At 42.5% G+C, this 16,991-nt stretch overlaps 1 protein-coding gene across 2 annotated transcripts in view; it reads right to left on the bottom strand.

Moving 5' to 3' along the window:
- dpp10 (dipeptidyl peptidase like 10) overlaps positions 1 to 16,991 on the bottom strand; it is a 194,391-nt gene that overhangs the window by 30,864 nt on the left and 146,536 nt on the right. For both annotated transcript variants that reach the window (XM_084361483.1, XM_084361484.1), the window contains exons 6-7: positions 2,051 to 2,103; positions 225 to 306 (exon numbers count right to left, since the gene is read on the bottom strand). In XM_084361483.1, coding sequence (XP_084217609.1) covers positions 225 to 306; positions 2,051 to 2,103 — 135 coding nt within the window. The remainder of the gene's footprint in view (positions 1 to 224; positions 307 to 2,050; positions 2,104 to 16,991) is intronic.

Here is a 16,991-nt window from a genome sequence, read left to right as displayed (position 1 = left end):
TCTTATTTCGCTGGCTGCAGATACCCTGGCTTATTTTTCTGTAGACGTCACATAAAACCCGATGCACTCAGTGACACAGATAATTAACCGCAGAGAAAAGAACGGACGTGATCTTATCGTCACTTATCCTAAAATGCAATAATGCTAATGCAGTTAGAGTGAGGTGGTGCTGAAAGTCAGGCTGAGGCTGGGGAAGGCTTGTTTTTTTTTCTGCATGCTCTCACCAGTTGCTGTCCTTGGACTCCCCAGGCAGCGTACTGCAGGACAGAGTTCACCACCTCCGGAGGGTCCAGCTCCCAAAGCTCCCTGAGAATAAAGACAACAAGCAACGTTATAACTCACATCTAATTTATCGCAAAACCTCCTAAAGTAATCAGCCACATAAAGTTTTAATCCTCTCAGATGAACAGTAGGAATCCTGCCCATCGCCATGACTGGCAGGATGTGAAGATCACAGCACTCTGGACAGCGACTGTGACTCTTGCTCTAAAGATCCAAGTGTGAAACAGCAGGAAGCTGCAGACTGTCGGCTGATGGATTAAAACCTTTATCATAACTGAACAGTTTTACATTTGTAATGTTTTCAATTCATCAGTTTTTACGACCCACGACCCTGTGGTCAACACGAGCCGGCGCCCACCGAGGAAAGATAAAGTTCAGTTGAGATAAAAAGTGAGGCGACATTATCTGGAAAATAAGACAAATCTGTTGAACGAGTTGTCTTTTTTCTGACTGATGATTTCTTTGTTTTATATTGTTGCTGGGTCAGACTGGTCTTTGTTGGTTCTGCTATTGATGGAGAGTATTGAAATCGATTTGCACGACAGCACCAACTGAAGGAATTTACCTAAAACTTCCCTAAAGGTTTTCTCATCTCCTGAAACATGGGCAACATGTTGTTCATCCAAGGTCATCAAATACCGAGGCTACTTTGTGACCTTGTAGTGTCTCATGCAGATGCACCAGGTTTCTCTTCAGCTTCTGCATGTGACGCACAAAGTCTTCTGACTAGACAGTTGTTCAAACATGCTATTAACGTTAAGTCAAGGGAAAGAAGGCTGACATTTTGTTTTCTCTTGGGACTTTATCCCTCTGTACAGTCCTCGGTGGAGAGGTTGTGATAGTCTCGCTGCAGGTGGGTTTACACAGGAGTCACTTTACAGCCCGGTACATTGATGCTAAAGGGGAACCTTTTGTGTTTGCATGAGACGTCGAGGGACGGGACAAAACATTGGTATTTGATGCAGTGGAAATGAGACTGGACTCCCGCAGGGGAGTGAAGGAGGGACTCAACGATACTGAATGAGGTGAAAGGTGCAGGAACATGCAGGTGTTCATTAAACAACTGGAGGTTGGTTGTTGTAGCTCGAGCTGCCTGACCTCGCTCACTTATCAGCACAGTCACAAGCGGTTGTTACACGCAGCTCATGGAGGCAATTAAGACACTTTAAAACGCTTCAAACCTTTTTTTTGCCGCAATTTGCGACAAAACCCCTGCTCCGTCTCTGAACACAGACATGATTCACATACTTAAACTTTACAAGGGTATGTCCATCACAAATAAATCTCCATAAATCCACTTAATTAATCCTTCTTAATGCAGAACGTGCCTTCGAATGATCACATTTTTAAGTTTTCTTCAGTCTCAAACTAATCCAGTGACAGATGTCTGTACATACATGAGTGCACACCAAGCATGAACTGCTGATAGCTAATTCAGCAGATAATAAATGGAGCCAATTTCCTAAAATAAATGCACCTGCACCAATTTTATCTTAGGGGGCATCCACAGTGTCGAGACTAGAATACCACTAACGACATCAACACATATGGGACATTATTTTGCACAAATTCATCCGCAAATTGTATCTGGGGCACAAAATGTGAAACACCCACTGTTTCTTCATGCATGTATATTTTATGTACTGTATATTTGCAGCGTCTGTGTAGCAGTGTTGCGAACCAGGCAGGTTCAGTTTCCTTGATGACAAGTGTTTTCTACCAGACAGTTTGCCTCACGGCATCGACTGAGGAGAACAAAAACACTCACCGTGTGTGAACGTTGTAGATACTGTAGGAGGCCATGTAGGAGTGGCGGTAAACCTTCAGCAAAATAAAGACAGAGAGAGAGAGAGAGAGAGAGAGAGAGAGAGATTAAAAGATGACTGTCTGAAACATTAACGAGAGAGGCAGCGGCGGTGCCACAGATAATGACATCATGACAAGAAATGAAAAGGAAGAAGGCGTCAAACAAAACAGACTGCTGGCTGTTCTCACTGATAGAATCGGTAGACAATGCAATTTGCATGGGTGACAGCTGTGGGACGAGACATTTTAATTCCATCTGAGAAACCCATCATCGCCGAGTGCCTCTGCGCCGAAAGCCCGGGAGAGCCGGAGAGAGAGGGAGGAGAGGGAGAGACATTGAAAGTGACAGAGGGGTGCATGTAGAGCTGTCTGGAGCCCCCGCTGGAGAGGGAAGCTGTGGCTGACATGATAATAGACCTCTGACCGCGGCTGTTGATCGGGGCGCAGAAACACGCCAGCGTTTTTTTTGCATTTTATCACGAAAATGACACTCAGGTATTCAGCTCTGATACAAAGCAGAGGAATCTACTGTGAGAGGAAACTCTGGTGTTGTATATATACTGTACTATACTGCTGCAGACACACTGGAGTAATACTGGGTGGAAGTAAGCTGAGTATAATAAAAGTATCACTTAAAATGTGTCCCGAGGGTTTATTAGCTATTTAGCTGATAGATAGATAGATAGATAGATAGATAGATAGATAGATAGATAGATAGGAAGGAAGGAAGAAGAGGAGGACAGATAGAAGGAAGGATGACAGATAGGAAGGAAGGAAGGAAGATAGATATTTCAACCAAGTATAAAGCTGCCAAGAAACCAAAAAATAAAGAAAAATGCCACGAGCCTCTATAAAAATTCAAAAATCTTAACTCAAGAACAGGTCAAGGTTGTGAAACAGGAACAGAAAACTTAAATATGTGTGACTAAAGTTGGTTTTGTCAGTTTTTTGAAAGTCAATGTCGTTGTAAATCGTTGAAAAATCATTAATCATTACACTGCGTGGAAGCTTTTCTCAGCTTTTCTCAGCTTGTCTCTACATGATGTATGAATTATAAGGTGTATGGTTAAGGTTAGGCCTGTCCGCCCCCTCATCCTGCACACCCTTACAGTCCACGACGCTGCAGGAAAGGGGTGCACACTTCTTTCTGTGTGGGCTTAGACTGTTCACATTAACAGTGAGCTGCAGAATCATCTAATATTAACCACATTCAGAGATATGCAGGGCTGTCTGTGCAGATCAGACACAGCTCGTCCACACCAACTAAGGAAATCATTTCTTTGTGGGCCTCATTTTCTGTTGAAGCAGGAAATGGTGCTCCCTAAATCACAGCTACAAAAATGGAAAGTGGGATGATGTAGCACAAAGTGGCTTTATCCATGAAATAAGTGACTTTTTCAGTCGGTGGGGGGACATGATTATGGAATGAGCAGTGAAGGAGGCACAGACTGATGAATTACTGAGGTCTCTGCCAAAATAGCAATGACAAGCCGACGTGAGTGATCTGCCAGGCTGGGACAGAAGCTGATCTAAGTCTGTGTAAAGATCTGGGTATCAATGAAGCAAAATTATTGCAAATCCAGATATCTGTCCTGAGTAAAATGGGGATTCCCACTGATGGAGGAAGCATTAGCACATACAACATGCAGAAATGTAAAGTTGCAACACATCCGTCGTTTGCAGAAACCTGCGCTTTCACAAAGATACGCACAGAAACATAAAACCTGTGAGCATGCTCTGAGATTCAAACTGCCCTAGAAAACAGTGTGAAGAAACAGCCATCAGCACTTTTTCATTCTCCTACAGCTGTTATTGTAAGAAGTATTGTGTACCCCAATGGCACAAATGAGCTCCCTGATACAGCCCGGACCCTGCAGGGAGGAGCCAGAGGCTACGAGCGCTCTGCACCCTCCTGGAAGGTTGTTGGTCCGACATGGAGTTAATTTTGGACCGTTCCTTCAGGGCTGCCGTACCCAACAGCGAGGAAAAGCCTTTGTGTTTTTATTCACTGTACTTTATACGAGTGTGTAACACCTGCTGGCAGCTCGATGCTGCAACACAACACCACACAAAAAGCAAGGACACGACTTGATTTTGACTTTTCTGCAGTCCAGTCTTTACACACAACACATCTTTATCCAACTGACTCACATTCACAGAACAGTGTCGGGCAGAGACTATTTTGGTAACTTTAGCAACGTAGAAAATACTAAAGCAGCTGTTGTCTATATTTTTTGATATTAACAATAATTCTGACTGCTGCGTAATGTCTGCTGGTTGGGTATCAAAATTGAAAAATGTCTTGTTTTTCGCTACCAAATTTCAATACCTAAGGATTTAATCAAACACTGTCAGCGAGCCACTAAACATGCAGCGTGCTTGTTGTGCCGAGATCTTATAGTGCTGGTGACTGGCTGTCTCGAGGCACGCAGGAAAAACAACTATCAGAGCCGAGGTGTTGGTTTCAGTACCAGACTCAAAAATCTTTGAGCGACCTAATAATGTCAAAGGCCTCAGAGAATTATCTCTTGACTGTAAAGTTCCCCTGAGCGCCACAGAGACTTTTATCATCTTTCATCCCATTATTTTGACTTTGACTTTCACAACTTCAGACTGTTTTACAGCTTTAGTCGCATAAAAAAAAGCTCTAAAATCCTGTTGTACACTACGTGCACCAAACAGGGCGGCACTTAGAAACTAAGGAGTCAGACGTTTTTGTTCCAAACAAGACGGCAAACCAAAGAGAAAAATTTAAACAACCAACAACGATGCTCACTTCGCTGTGTATTTTCCAGATGTGTAGAGGCAACGGATTCACCACATCAGCTGCAGAGATCGTGATCTGTCAGCGTCGTATCACAGCTCGTTTCTGCCGCCACCAGGAGATACAGAAATCATCCGTCACTGCAGGTGTTAAGCGTTATAGCAGTAACTACAGTATTCTGCAGGTCCCTTAATGTGAAATGCTGTGTATGATACTATGTTTATGTTCCAGTGTAAATGCTATCCAACCCTACAGAGAACAGAGTATACTATTATCTTTTTTTCTCCAAAGTGCACTTGTGAGAAGCTAAACAGATGCTAATGAGGCATGTGGCAGTTATAAAGACATTATACAAAGACTACAATCAGGCTTTGGATTCCAGCCTAAGCACCTATGAACGGCCCATAACAATAAGCAGGAACATCAATAACAGAGACTCCGGTTCATAGTGAAAAGTGAATTACTGTTTAGAGAGGAGAGGATTCACCCAACTCAGTGTGACTCATATCGACTTTATGCAGAGTGTAACTTCACAGCGCATACCGAATGTACTGAAGTCGACACGAGGGGTTGAATGTGCTCGATAGAGAATTTGCAGGCGTTATTACAAATATCTCTCTGTGTTGGTGAGAGCTGCGCCTGCGAGTGATTCTCCAAGGTGCTCAGACACATTTCTCACTCTGTCGAGCTCAAACTTCCTGATTTTCTGCCATAAAATAGAAGAAAAAGAAAGTCCTCCACGGGCCCCAAACAGGACCTCAAGTGAACTTTTCAGCAGTGCTCCCTTAAATGAGGCGTGGAGCACACACGGGTTTTTTTTCTGTGACCTTTGTTTGCCGGCGCGATGATAAAACAAAAATAGTGTTGTGACATTTCCGACACTCAAACACACCAGCGGCTCTGGAGATGAATATAATGCGCAAGAGCAAAAGCACGAGTGCCAACAACAAAGTTATTACATTTTTTAAGGTCGATCTTTCACAGAGTTCAGCTTTAACACCTTAAGATCAACAGGTGCGTGACAAAGTCAGGAAAAGACTCCCGCACATCGTCCACTTCTCCTGCAATTAAGTTTAATGACAACAAGGTTTCGGTACTTAGACCTTCATCAGGTTATCTTACAGGACAATGGGGGAGGCGGTCTTAGTGGCAGTCAGACAGAAGCTCCTTCACAATGTTTTTTATATTTTTGTTTTTTAACTTTAATTATTACCAGTGACAGAAGTAGATTCATCAGCAGGTGTTTGGATTAAGAGCCGCTGCCTTTTAGACGATCGCTGCCCAGGGCATCTTTTGACCATCCACCCTGACCAGCCGGGTCAGGGTCAGGGTGTTTCAGTAATAATTAAATATGTTCCTGGATTTAATATCCTTATTCTATTGGAAATAATCAAATACTACATGAATTGCTGTTGGATTTGACCATTTGAACAAAGTAAAACAATGATTAACACATTTAACTTTTTCATTGCTTTTTCTTATCCTTCCCTCTTCCTCCTTTCTTTTAAAAGGTGAATCATGAAGGTGCGCTTTTGTTCCAGTCGTGGGGAGATTGACAAGTCAATTTTCGTCGCCGTGGCCACTTGACTGGCTTCTGTCTGTCGAGTTAGTCACATTTTCAGACTTGTGGGAAAGTTTCATAATGACGACAAATCAAACTTACGGTTCTCCATTCGAGGGAATAAGCGTTGTGAATTTCAGTCAAATCCTATATTAGACTTCACACTCTGAAGTAGCACAAAAAAATCCAATTTCTTACATGTTGCTGGGAATAGATTGCTTCACTGTCAGTCTGGACGGGGTGAACGATTGCAGGGACTCATTCAAAATACAGATGGCATGAGAAATAATATCACCTCATTTTGAAATATAAGACACCATCCCCCCGTCTCTCTTCCACAAATATGTGTAATTATTGTGTTATGTCTGCTGGAACAGAACCCGAAGTTCTGGTTTCACTTCAGCTCACTATAGACGAGAGCTTTACAGCCTGTCCTCTCCCGGGAGACGCTGTGTGACATGAAACTACAACATGTGAGCAACGTGAAGAGGAAAAAAAGCAGCACAGACACTTAAGGAGCGCCTTGGGAGTGTCGCCACAGAAGAAGTGTAACCGAGTCGGCCCCTCCCCCGCCGGCATCGGCCACTTATGAGCAAAGAGAAAATCAATAGCGGCTCCCTGGATGCATCTGTGCAGTGGAAGAAACATGCCGGGCCAAATGGCTGCAAAAGAAAAAAAACGAAAACTACAGGAAAAGCTCAGCCGAGACCGCACAGCGCCCTCAAAACCACCTGGTTACCATGACAACAGTGCCTCTAAATACACTCACAGGTATGAAGCTTCAGGCTTTGACCTGTTGCACCTCTCGTGTTGGTGACACCGCACCAGTTTCCCATTATAACAGGCTTCGCACAAAAACAAACCATTAGTCTGATTCTCGGAAAAAACTTGAAGAAATATTATATTATTATATAATCCCCGCTCCGGAGTTCATGGTTTTACTCAGAGAGCAACGTTTTAAACTTCACCCTCTGCTTCCATCCGGTCAAAGAAAGAAACTCCACAGACTGCGAGAAAACAAAACTGCAAAGATTGTAAATTAAGTATCTCAGAAACTGTCTCACCCTATTTTGAAAAGGCAGCATGAAAGTGTTTCACACTAATTGGCTGCAGAAATCTTTATGGATAAGAAATTAATATTGTTTATTTACTTGAGCTTTATTTTTGTAGCTCTGCGTGGCCGATAGTTTTGACAGTTGTGATTAGATCTCAACATCATTACAAACGAGCCCACAGAGGCGAGAAACACAAGCACTGCGGTGATCAGACGTGCCGTAAACAAACCTGTTAGCACAGTGTTTTATCAATCAGTCAATCTATCAGACTGTATTTAGAGGAAAGGTAACGCAAAGTGGTTCACACGCACAAAAACAAACACTCACAGCTGAAATCAGTGAAAAAACAGGAGCTAAGAAATAAAGGAAGTGCTTTCATAAGTAAAATACATAAATAAATTGATATTAAAATAAGCAACTTGGGGAAATATCCTTTCAAACTCGTGTTAAATGTTATGAAAGGGTATATCTTAACAAAAAACACATCAGTGTTTCAGTTCCCTGAACCGAACCAAACATCGACAGAAAACTGAGAAACATGCTTCCCAGCTGAACAATTGAACCGAGAGCCGTGCATCAAGAACTTAAGCCTCGGTAGCTCGCGGTCATCGCTCCGGGCTCTGACAGGCTTGAACAGAAAAAAATCTCCGGCTCAAGATCCCAAATGCAGACCAGCCACAGTGAAATGATGGGGGTCAGGGGTCAAATCGCTGCTGCACTTGAGGCCAATGTGACTGTCGGGAGGGTTGGACTGTCGGTCTGAGGGCAGCGCCGCTCCCATCCTCACCTCCCGAAGGCGACTAAGAAAGGGAAAAGTGTACGCCTTGGATTGAAGAGAGGGAAAGAGAAGATATTATTTAGTTTATTTGTTGATTTAATAACTCAGCAAATGATGGTTTTTAGACGAAGCCCTGTGATGGACTTGTCCATGGCGTACCCTGCCACTCGCCCAGTGTAGGCTGGGCTCGGCTCAATCCGCCCCGTGACCCGGCAGAGGACAAGTGGACAATGAATGGAGGGTTTGAGAGGAGCTGTCCCTGGTCCTGAAGATGAGGAGCGTGGACTGCTGTTTGTATTGACTGGTTTTACTGATTTATTCACTTTTGCTTGTGAAGCACTCCGTGTTGAACAGTTCCTCAGTAACAATCACGTCCACATGTTATTATTATTTTTTTTACAGCCAATTTTATTTGTCAGGTCACAGAAAAGGTTGAGTTGTTGCAGAGCTGTTTGCAAGGTTAAAGCGGGTTAAGTGAAAACTCAGCATGTTGAAATAATGTTGAGTGATGGATTGAATTTTGCTTGACACTTGCCCCCGTCTGCCTGCAGATGAGGCGGCGGGGCAGGTGGCTCCTCTTCATCTGGGTCTCGATCATTTTTGTGCTCCTCAAGTCGCAAACGGGCTCTCATAAAGGCACGCGACTATAATCTGATATACCTCGCTCCACCCGTTATAAGTCGCTTTGGGTTATTTGTTAGATTTTACATCATCCATGGCTGCAGCTGGCAACCGCTGGCACGAAGGAATAATAGCAAAGGAAAAGGAAAAGCACACATTTCTTCCCTCCAAACTTTTGCAATCAATACAGCCCAAGTATTTTCTCCAAACAAATTTTCTTACCCAGTAACCAGGGGTTGTGGTCCATTATTCTGTAAAGACGTCAAGCACGGGCCCAGGAAATTTGGCAGCAACAATTGTGACGCCATTGTCAGCTGGAGGCACCTTCTTCTTTCAACATTAAAGAATTCTTGCTTCAGCCGTCACTTACATGTCTGATGTATCTCTACACTCTACAAGCAAAGGCTGGTACAACATCTCACATAGCCCACCTGATGGATGGTCATTATAGCCCAGAGGTACCTGCGATAGGTGTCTGGAAAGAGCCAGAACGGAAGAGCCTGGAGTGTTGAAAGCAGTGTGACAATGCCAGGTATCGCATGGCATCTTTGGCTGGCAAGACAGGAGAAAAGCAAGGATTGTTGGACCTGGCAACCTGCTTCTGTGAATGACTTCAGTCTCAGTTAAAGCAGAAAGTTTTATAATCTACATTGAAATATGTGCTAACGAGCGCGCCGGGTACGATGACGTCTGCCAGGCTGCGATCACTGCTGTCATGAGCTTTGGAAAGTGTGGGCGTGACAGTAGCAGAGGTATTCGATGATTGGACTTTTTTTTTTTTTTTGCAATGAGGCTCACTTGTGTAGAAAGGAGTCAATTTTGCACCACCCTAACTGTATGCATACTACCAACATTTAATTACATTTAAAAAATATATAACTGCCTGGTTTGTGAAGGGTTAGCAGGTTTCATCTAAACCAAGGATACAACGTTTGTGATCCAAATGTGGATAAAACCCCTTTCATAGTATTTAGGATTTACATTGATAAAACAATATTGATTCACAGCATTTGTTACATACAATAAGATGTGAAAATGTCCCAGAACATCCACGGTGCTCCATCACATTGATGCAAAAACCCTCCAAATCCCAAATTCAAATACGTCTGTCCTGCTCACTGAGTTGCAAAGTTGGCCGTCATGCAACGAGATATATTACGAGATAGTTTCCTCTTCACGGATGATCTCTGGCAGATACATTTCAATCGACTCACAGTTTATTCTGTCACACTGCACATGCTCACACAGCTCCATGTTTTCTTTCCGTTTGATTTTGAGTTTGGTCTCCTGTGTTGACCGTGTTGCTCTCGCTGCTCCCTGTGTTTACGTGTCTCATAATATTCTGCATGTATTCACAGTCAGACTACATTAAACACGTCCCTCAGCATCCAAAAGGGTTTGAGAGGCGAGGTAAGGAAAACGCAGGTGTCGTTCTGTAACAAAATCACAAAGGCCCAGTGCTCGTGTTTGCGGGCATGATTGGAGAAATGTTGATATATAACCGTCTGTAGCAGCGTTCACAGCAGCAGCCACCATACAAACACTCGGTTATGTTGTTTCGGGACGCAGGTGCTGTTTTCCCTCCACAAAATTATACATCAGCTGGATATTTGGTTATTTTTCTGAAATACCAGGTGGGCTCAGCTCAGACTTCCACCCCTTCGTTTCTCTTTGTTTTCAGCTTCATGTGTGACTCCCCGCTCACATTCACCGCTTACGCTCATTTGTTCATCGGCGCTTCAGGCTCGAGGTGGGACCCCGGAACGTACACTCATCTCGTATGAATGTGGAATAAATTATTTTTTAAGGTTTTTAACTCCACCGGCATGATTCAAAACACTCTCTGTATGAAAATGGGTTTTTTTTTCTTTCTCGCTTGTGTATCGACGCCAGGGAAAAAAAACAAATCTTGTGTCGGTGCTTCAGAAAAATACTGAACGAATGCAAAGCATACAATCCATTTATGCCCTGACGTGCAAAGAATGGAGGCTGTCACTCAGAATCACTGAGAAATCAGTCAACTTGAAACCCACACACTTCTCTGACTTTATGGCTTAAAGCTAAATCGCTGTTTCCTTTTCTTTATAAATGTTGTCTCAGCTGCAGTTTAAAAGGAAAAGAAAGAATCCATATTAACAGAGAGAAGATGACACGAGAGCATGACATTTTCTTCCCTTTCTTCTTTCCTATTGTTTTCAGCTTCTGTTGACTTTGTGTCTCACAAACTTTTTTGATGATTTCCCGTCTTCTCTTCAAATATCAGTTTTTTGTCGCGCAAACACGACCTGAAATCGCCTCGACCATCCTCTCAACCTCCTGATATAAAAGTCAGGTCATAAACATGTAATGTGAGCACGATGTGATATGTGTTGTGTGGTTTGCAGAAACGTTAACTGCCAACATTTCATTCTGGCGACTGGGCCGCATATAAAGACCGAAGAAAAGTCACCATCCTGCACCGACAAGAGCATTACAAGATATCTACAAGACTTAAAAACACGAGCCTGTTGTCAGCAGTGACAAACAAGAATCACAGGGATTAGGAGCTTTAATCGAGCTTAATCTCTCCCAGGTAGAGATGTAGTCAGATAACCGTGTGTAATCCTGCCGACAGGTGAAAGAGCCGAAACAGCTTCCTCCAAACACTTTGTAACAGGAGAGTCCGCCCCTCTCATCACGGCAGATCCTCATATAACCAGCCATAACCATCAGCGAATCTTATGAACCCGAAGAACAAAGAGCGCGGTATATGGAAGAACGCCTCAGTTCAAAGCCTGCGTGGATCAAAGTGTGTGATTAGCAGGAGACTCGTCATGTTAGAGTGGATCCAGGTCCCTTTTTCTTTCTTTTCATCATTACAGGTTGCGATTAACTGCAAGTTCAGACTTCATGTTGCAATTCATAGATGAAAGCGTGGGATTACAACCAACCCACATTAAAGCTCTGCTTCAGGTCCGACAAAAAACAGAAACATTTTAAAAAGCAATCATGTAAAAAAAAAAAAAAACATATTTAAAAATAACTTTCTTATTAAATGAAGCAAAACAAACTGCATCTGGATGCTACAAAAAACTCACACACACACACGACCTCATGACCCGACTTTCCATTACTGTGCAGTGAGAATAGTTTTTGACACCTGACTGACAAAAGGATTCACATTTATATATTAAAACATTTATCTGATTTCACGCACAAGCACAATAGTTTCACAAAACACTGAACAATAGAGATGGAGGTTATTAAAACGCTAATTGTGTTATGATAAACATGAAATGAGGACTGCACACTATATTAGTATTATTCTGCTATTTCCTCATCATTGTGTTGATTAAAGCAGCTACAAAGCACTTCATGTTGTGTTGTGTCTGGCGCCCCCTGTGGACAAAAGTGGAATCAACAACTCTTCCTGCATGTGCATTTGTTTTGTAACTGTAACTGTCTCGGAGAAATGTTTTATTAAAATGTTTAATGTTTATGCCTCTGTCATAAATTCATGAGTGATAAAGCCAATAAAAAGTGATTAAACAGCTGATAATAAGATGTTAAAAAGTGTCTCACACTGATTTAGAAGTTAGTTGTTGTAATAAACATGAGATGAGGACCGGTGCATACAGTTGTATTATTTTACTGTTTCTCATCATCGCGTTGATTAAAAAATGCAATCAGGGCAGCAAAGTTTATCACTTTGTATAAACTTAACAATCACACAGTCAAACGTCACACCAGAGCAAAGTTATGCTGCTCAAAACTGTCTTATTGTCCGAATCATAAATCTTATTTGAAGATTACTGAATTCTGACCCGTTTCTCCTGAACCCCTCCAAGAGATTTGGTTATTCAACAACAAATGATCCAGTTTGTCTTATCAGAGATAAATAATGTTCTTCGGCTGACATGCAGGGCCTTCCTAATACTGTACGAGAGTCTGTAGTGTCATAGAAAGTGGATATTAAGAAGTCGACTGGTTATTTAATCCGTACTCAGAACCTTTTGTTCCCACTGAAGTCTATTTTTACAAACATTAGGGGGGGAAAAAAATCGATTCTGACCTTTTGTGTCCTTCAGTGATCCCTCACATGCTCGCTGTGCCGGGTCTTTGTGGTCCATTGAGAGGTGCATCCCTAAATAAACCTTGACCCGGCTCCGACCTGCATCTGTCCCAGATGTTAAGTATTAAAGTGGTCTAAAGTTTAAAACAGCCACATTGTGAAAAAGTAGGTTCACCTGATGTGTCCTCACTGTCGAATTATTTTAAATATCGTCTGTACTTATTAAATTACAGCGTCGGAGCTGTGAGTATGTACTTGCTGTCTGAGCTCCTCTCCCAGGAGGCTCGTGTCCGTCTCATCTGTCGCTCTGCAGGGATTAAATGTTCAGCACATCTTGCCTTCATTTTTATATTTGGTCCTAAATAACACACACACAGACTGTCGTCAGCTAAAACATTGTAAATTATATGAGAAACAAGAGTCCATCAGCTGTGTGGATTCATAGCCGTGCTCTGATTAGATAAAGAACAAACTGTTCGAACAACAACTTTAAATCGCTACAGATTCACAAATCTTCATTCAGTCGTGGTCTTTGTGCTCAAGCGTCTCCTCAAAGGGCCGGGATGTTTCCCTGCATGTACTGACTCACCTGTAGCCTACTTTGTTTTCCTATGTTCATAGTTTTATGACAGATAAAAACAGATTAACATAACAAAAGGCAGCAAACGGACGAGGTGTCCTTTTGATTGACTGAGCAAGCATCCTGCCTTCCCAGTGCTAATCTGCTCCATCAGCTGGTCCCACCGTAGACAATCTGTCTGCTCGTCTGTTCCTGCTCTGCTCGTGATGGACGAGCATTTTCCTGCTCTGTATTGTAATTTGGATGTGGACCAGAACCGTTAAAGCTACTGTACAGTACACGGAGAGGTAAAACCCGCCTCACTGTATATCTTTTGGCAGTTAAAGCACGAGTCGATGACAGCGAACAATTTTCCGGTGACGAATCCAGAACACTACGCTGTGTGACTTCCTCAAAACCTCGTTAGAAAAAACAACAAGCATATTGTCACATCTGAGGCAAAACAAACAATTAGATAAAAAAAAATAATAATAAAAAACTCACTGTCACATCTCTACCGAGGCGCTGAAATTGGGCGCAAAGCGTTAATGAATGTTTTTATTTCATTCGGCGCAGCAGAGATGAACCTATTAGAAAAGTAATTTATTTTTGCGAGGAGGGCTGCTGGTATTACTCTTCATCACACAGGTGTCGAGCTCAAGGCTGTTAGTTTGTTCCACAGCGCGCTGCCAGGTGGACAACAACGATAGTGACATAAACACAAACAGGAAGGAGGTTTTACTGTACATTGACACTAATATATTTTACTGTAGGAGCCGGAGCTGCTTTGGATCCAGTTAAACTCAGGTTGTGGGTTATTCCTCAGGAAAGCTGCATACTTCACTGAGCTGTTAATAGTTTTCAAAAACATATTTATTTTATTTATTTCATTGAATCCCTGTGAAGGAGCTGCTGTCTCAGTCGTAACAACAATCTTCAGTGTTTAAATATGGATCTGTGTTTCAGAATAATGTGGCAAACAGTCAGTGGTCTGTGCTGAATATGAAAGAAGTGGACTATCAAAGCACTCGTGTGTGTGAATGTTAATTAATCTCATAATGAGAGGCTAATTTTTTCTTTTCTAAATTTTATGATTTTTAAAATGATATTCTGGCGCCGGCAGCTGAAACTGCAGGTGTGTACTTGGCATCACCATCGTGAGTGTTTAGTTTGGCAGCGATGCACGGCTCTGTGGTCCGGCTCAGGGGATGGCAACGTCTGGCTGTCCAGAGAAGAAGAAGAAGAAGAAACAGAAGTAGAAGAAGAAAAAGGAGGAGGAGGAGGAGGAGGAGGAGAGGAAGAAGAAGAAGAAGATGACGAAGAAGAAGAAACAGAAGAAGAAGGACGAGGAGGAGGAGGAGAGGATGAAGAAGAAGAAAAAGAAGGAGGAGGAGGAGAAAAAGAAAAAGGAGAAGGAGAAGAAGCAGCAGAAGAAGGAGAGGGAGAGGAAGAAGAAGAAAAAATGAGAAGGAGAAGTAGAAGAAGAAGAAGGAGAAAAGGAAGAAGAAGAAGAAGAAGAAGAAGCAGAAGGAGAAGCAGAAGAAGAAGAAGAAGAAGAAGGAGGAGGAGGAGGAGAAAAAGAAGAGGGAGAAGAAGAAGACGCAGCAGAAGAAGAAGGAGAAGAAGAAAAGGGGAGAAGGAGAAGAAGAAGCAGAAGAAGAAGAAGCAGAAGGAGAAGAAGAAGAAGAAGAAGAAGAAGAAGAAGAAGCAGAAGAAGAAGAAGAAGCAGAAGGAGAAGAAGAAGATTTCTATAGATATCATGTTTTTTGTGAATTGTTTTGGCTGTGACAACAGTCCGGTGATGACCTGACACAGTGACGGCCATAAAGGTGAACATGTGAAACATATCACCTGCGTGACATCAGCATGTTGACAGGGTCACTGGGAGCATGTTAGCATGCTGACATTAGCATTTAGTTCAAAGCACCACTGTGTCTAAGTATAGCCTCACAGAGCTGAAAGACTGTCGGCTCTTAGTCCTGTTTAAATATTTATTGGGTCACTGAGTCTGCTCAGCTTTTTCTCCTCCCGGTCTTCAGCCAGCGAGTCTCGAGGAAATCAAACATCTCACATCCAAACATTCGAGTCCAGCTTGAGTTGCAAGTCCTCATTTTTACATTTGGCTGCAAAAATCAATTTCAAACCAACAGAACAATGTCTCTGATTTCCTTCCTTCAACGTAACCTTGTGCCAAAAATAAACTGGGCTCGCGGCTATCGGCCATATTGCTCTGAATCGTAACCCTTCATGCAAAATATGCAAATCAGTTCTGATTAATCGCCTTGTCACTAATCCTTACACTTGATCCCTTCCAGAGTGGAGGGTCCAATTTGCATATCTCATTTTGCATCTACTCTTTTCTGATGGAAAGCTGGTAATTACGGTTCAAGTTTGCCCCCGCCGCTCTATTAGTGAATGAATGTGACCTGCCAGTCGCACACAGGCCACAATGGATTTATAATCAGCCCCTGACCCGGCCGCCCGTCACAACGTGTCGAGATCTGAAGAGCTGTGTGCAGATGTTTACTCAACCCTGACGATCTGCTCCAGCGTGGGTTCGTCTTTACAGCTCTGGAGCGTCATTTCTTCAGGAAAATAAGAGATGTGAGTGACGGAGAGTCAGCTGGGCGGCTCTTAACATCACATCTTAACATCAGGTAACATCACAACACCTGTACGTGTGATGATAACCACCTTATATTATATTATGTTCAGAACAGGAAAACCTGGTTAAATACAAAAGAGGGCTGACAACATTTAGTATGGCATGGTATTTTCAAAATAAAAGCATGTTATTCAGCTTGAATGCTCTGAATTGTATGTAGAATTGAGATTAAAGAAATAAATCTGAGTATTTCCGATGACACTGAATAGGACAGACGATAAACCATAGTGAGTTTTTATCAGTTACACATGATCTTGAAGAATTAGTTTAGATAAGCTTGTAACGAGATGTGTTTTCCATCCAAAGCTACTGTAACAGTTTGCTACCTCTGTCAGCTGCAGACCTTTCAAAAGTCCACACACAGTACAGACACCTGTGTACAAAAGACTGTGGTAAAAGAAGAAGTGCTGATTCAACTTCTTACTCAAGTGAAAAGTCTCCCTCTGAAGACTATTAAAGTTAAAGGTAGAATCAGTAGGAAATTGTCCCAGCTGTTCCTGAACGCACCACAAAGATAGTTGATAGTTGAGTCTCATTCCCAGGACGTCAAATAGCCACATGTTGGGTTGGAAAAGCGTCCTGAGCAGCAACAAAGAGAGAAGATAAGAAACTCTCTGCAGATACGAGTCACTAACACGCCTTTTCTCCCCATTCCAGCCTCCCTCTCTGTCTGTTTACGTCTTCTTACGTCTTGTGCACTGTTGATGCAAAATAAAAAATAATCCATAATTCACCTCAAATGCATCAAACTAAAGTAACAAGCCTGTTTTGAAAATGTGAAGGGGGGAGAGTTCAGATATTTGTGTTCAGATGTAGAGAGGGAAAGTCAAAAGCTGTCAGAGAAAGAAA

The sequence above is a fragment of the Pagrus pagrus genome (genome assembly GCF_965226575.1).
Source record: "Pagrus pagrus genome assembly, chromosome: 9".
Lineage (NCBI taxonomy): Eukaryota > Metazoa > Chordata > Actinopteri > Spariformes > Sparidae > Pagrus > Pagrus pagrus.
Note: the sequence above shows the minus strand (reverse complement) of the source record. Positions and strands in the feature narration are given on the sequence as shown.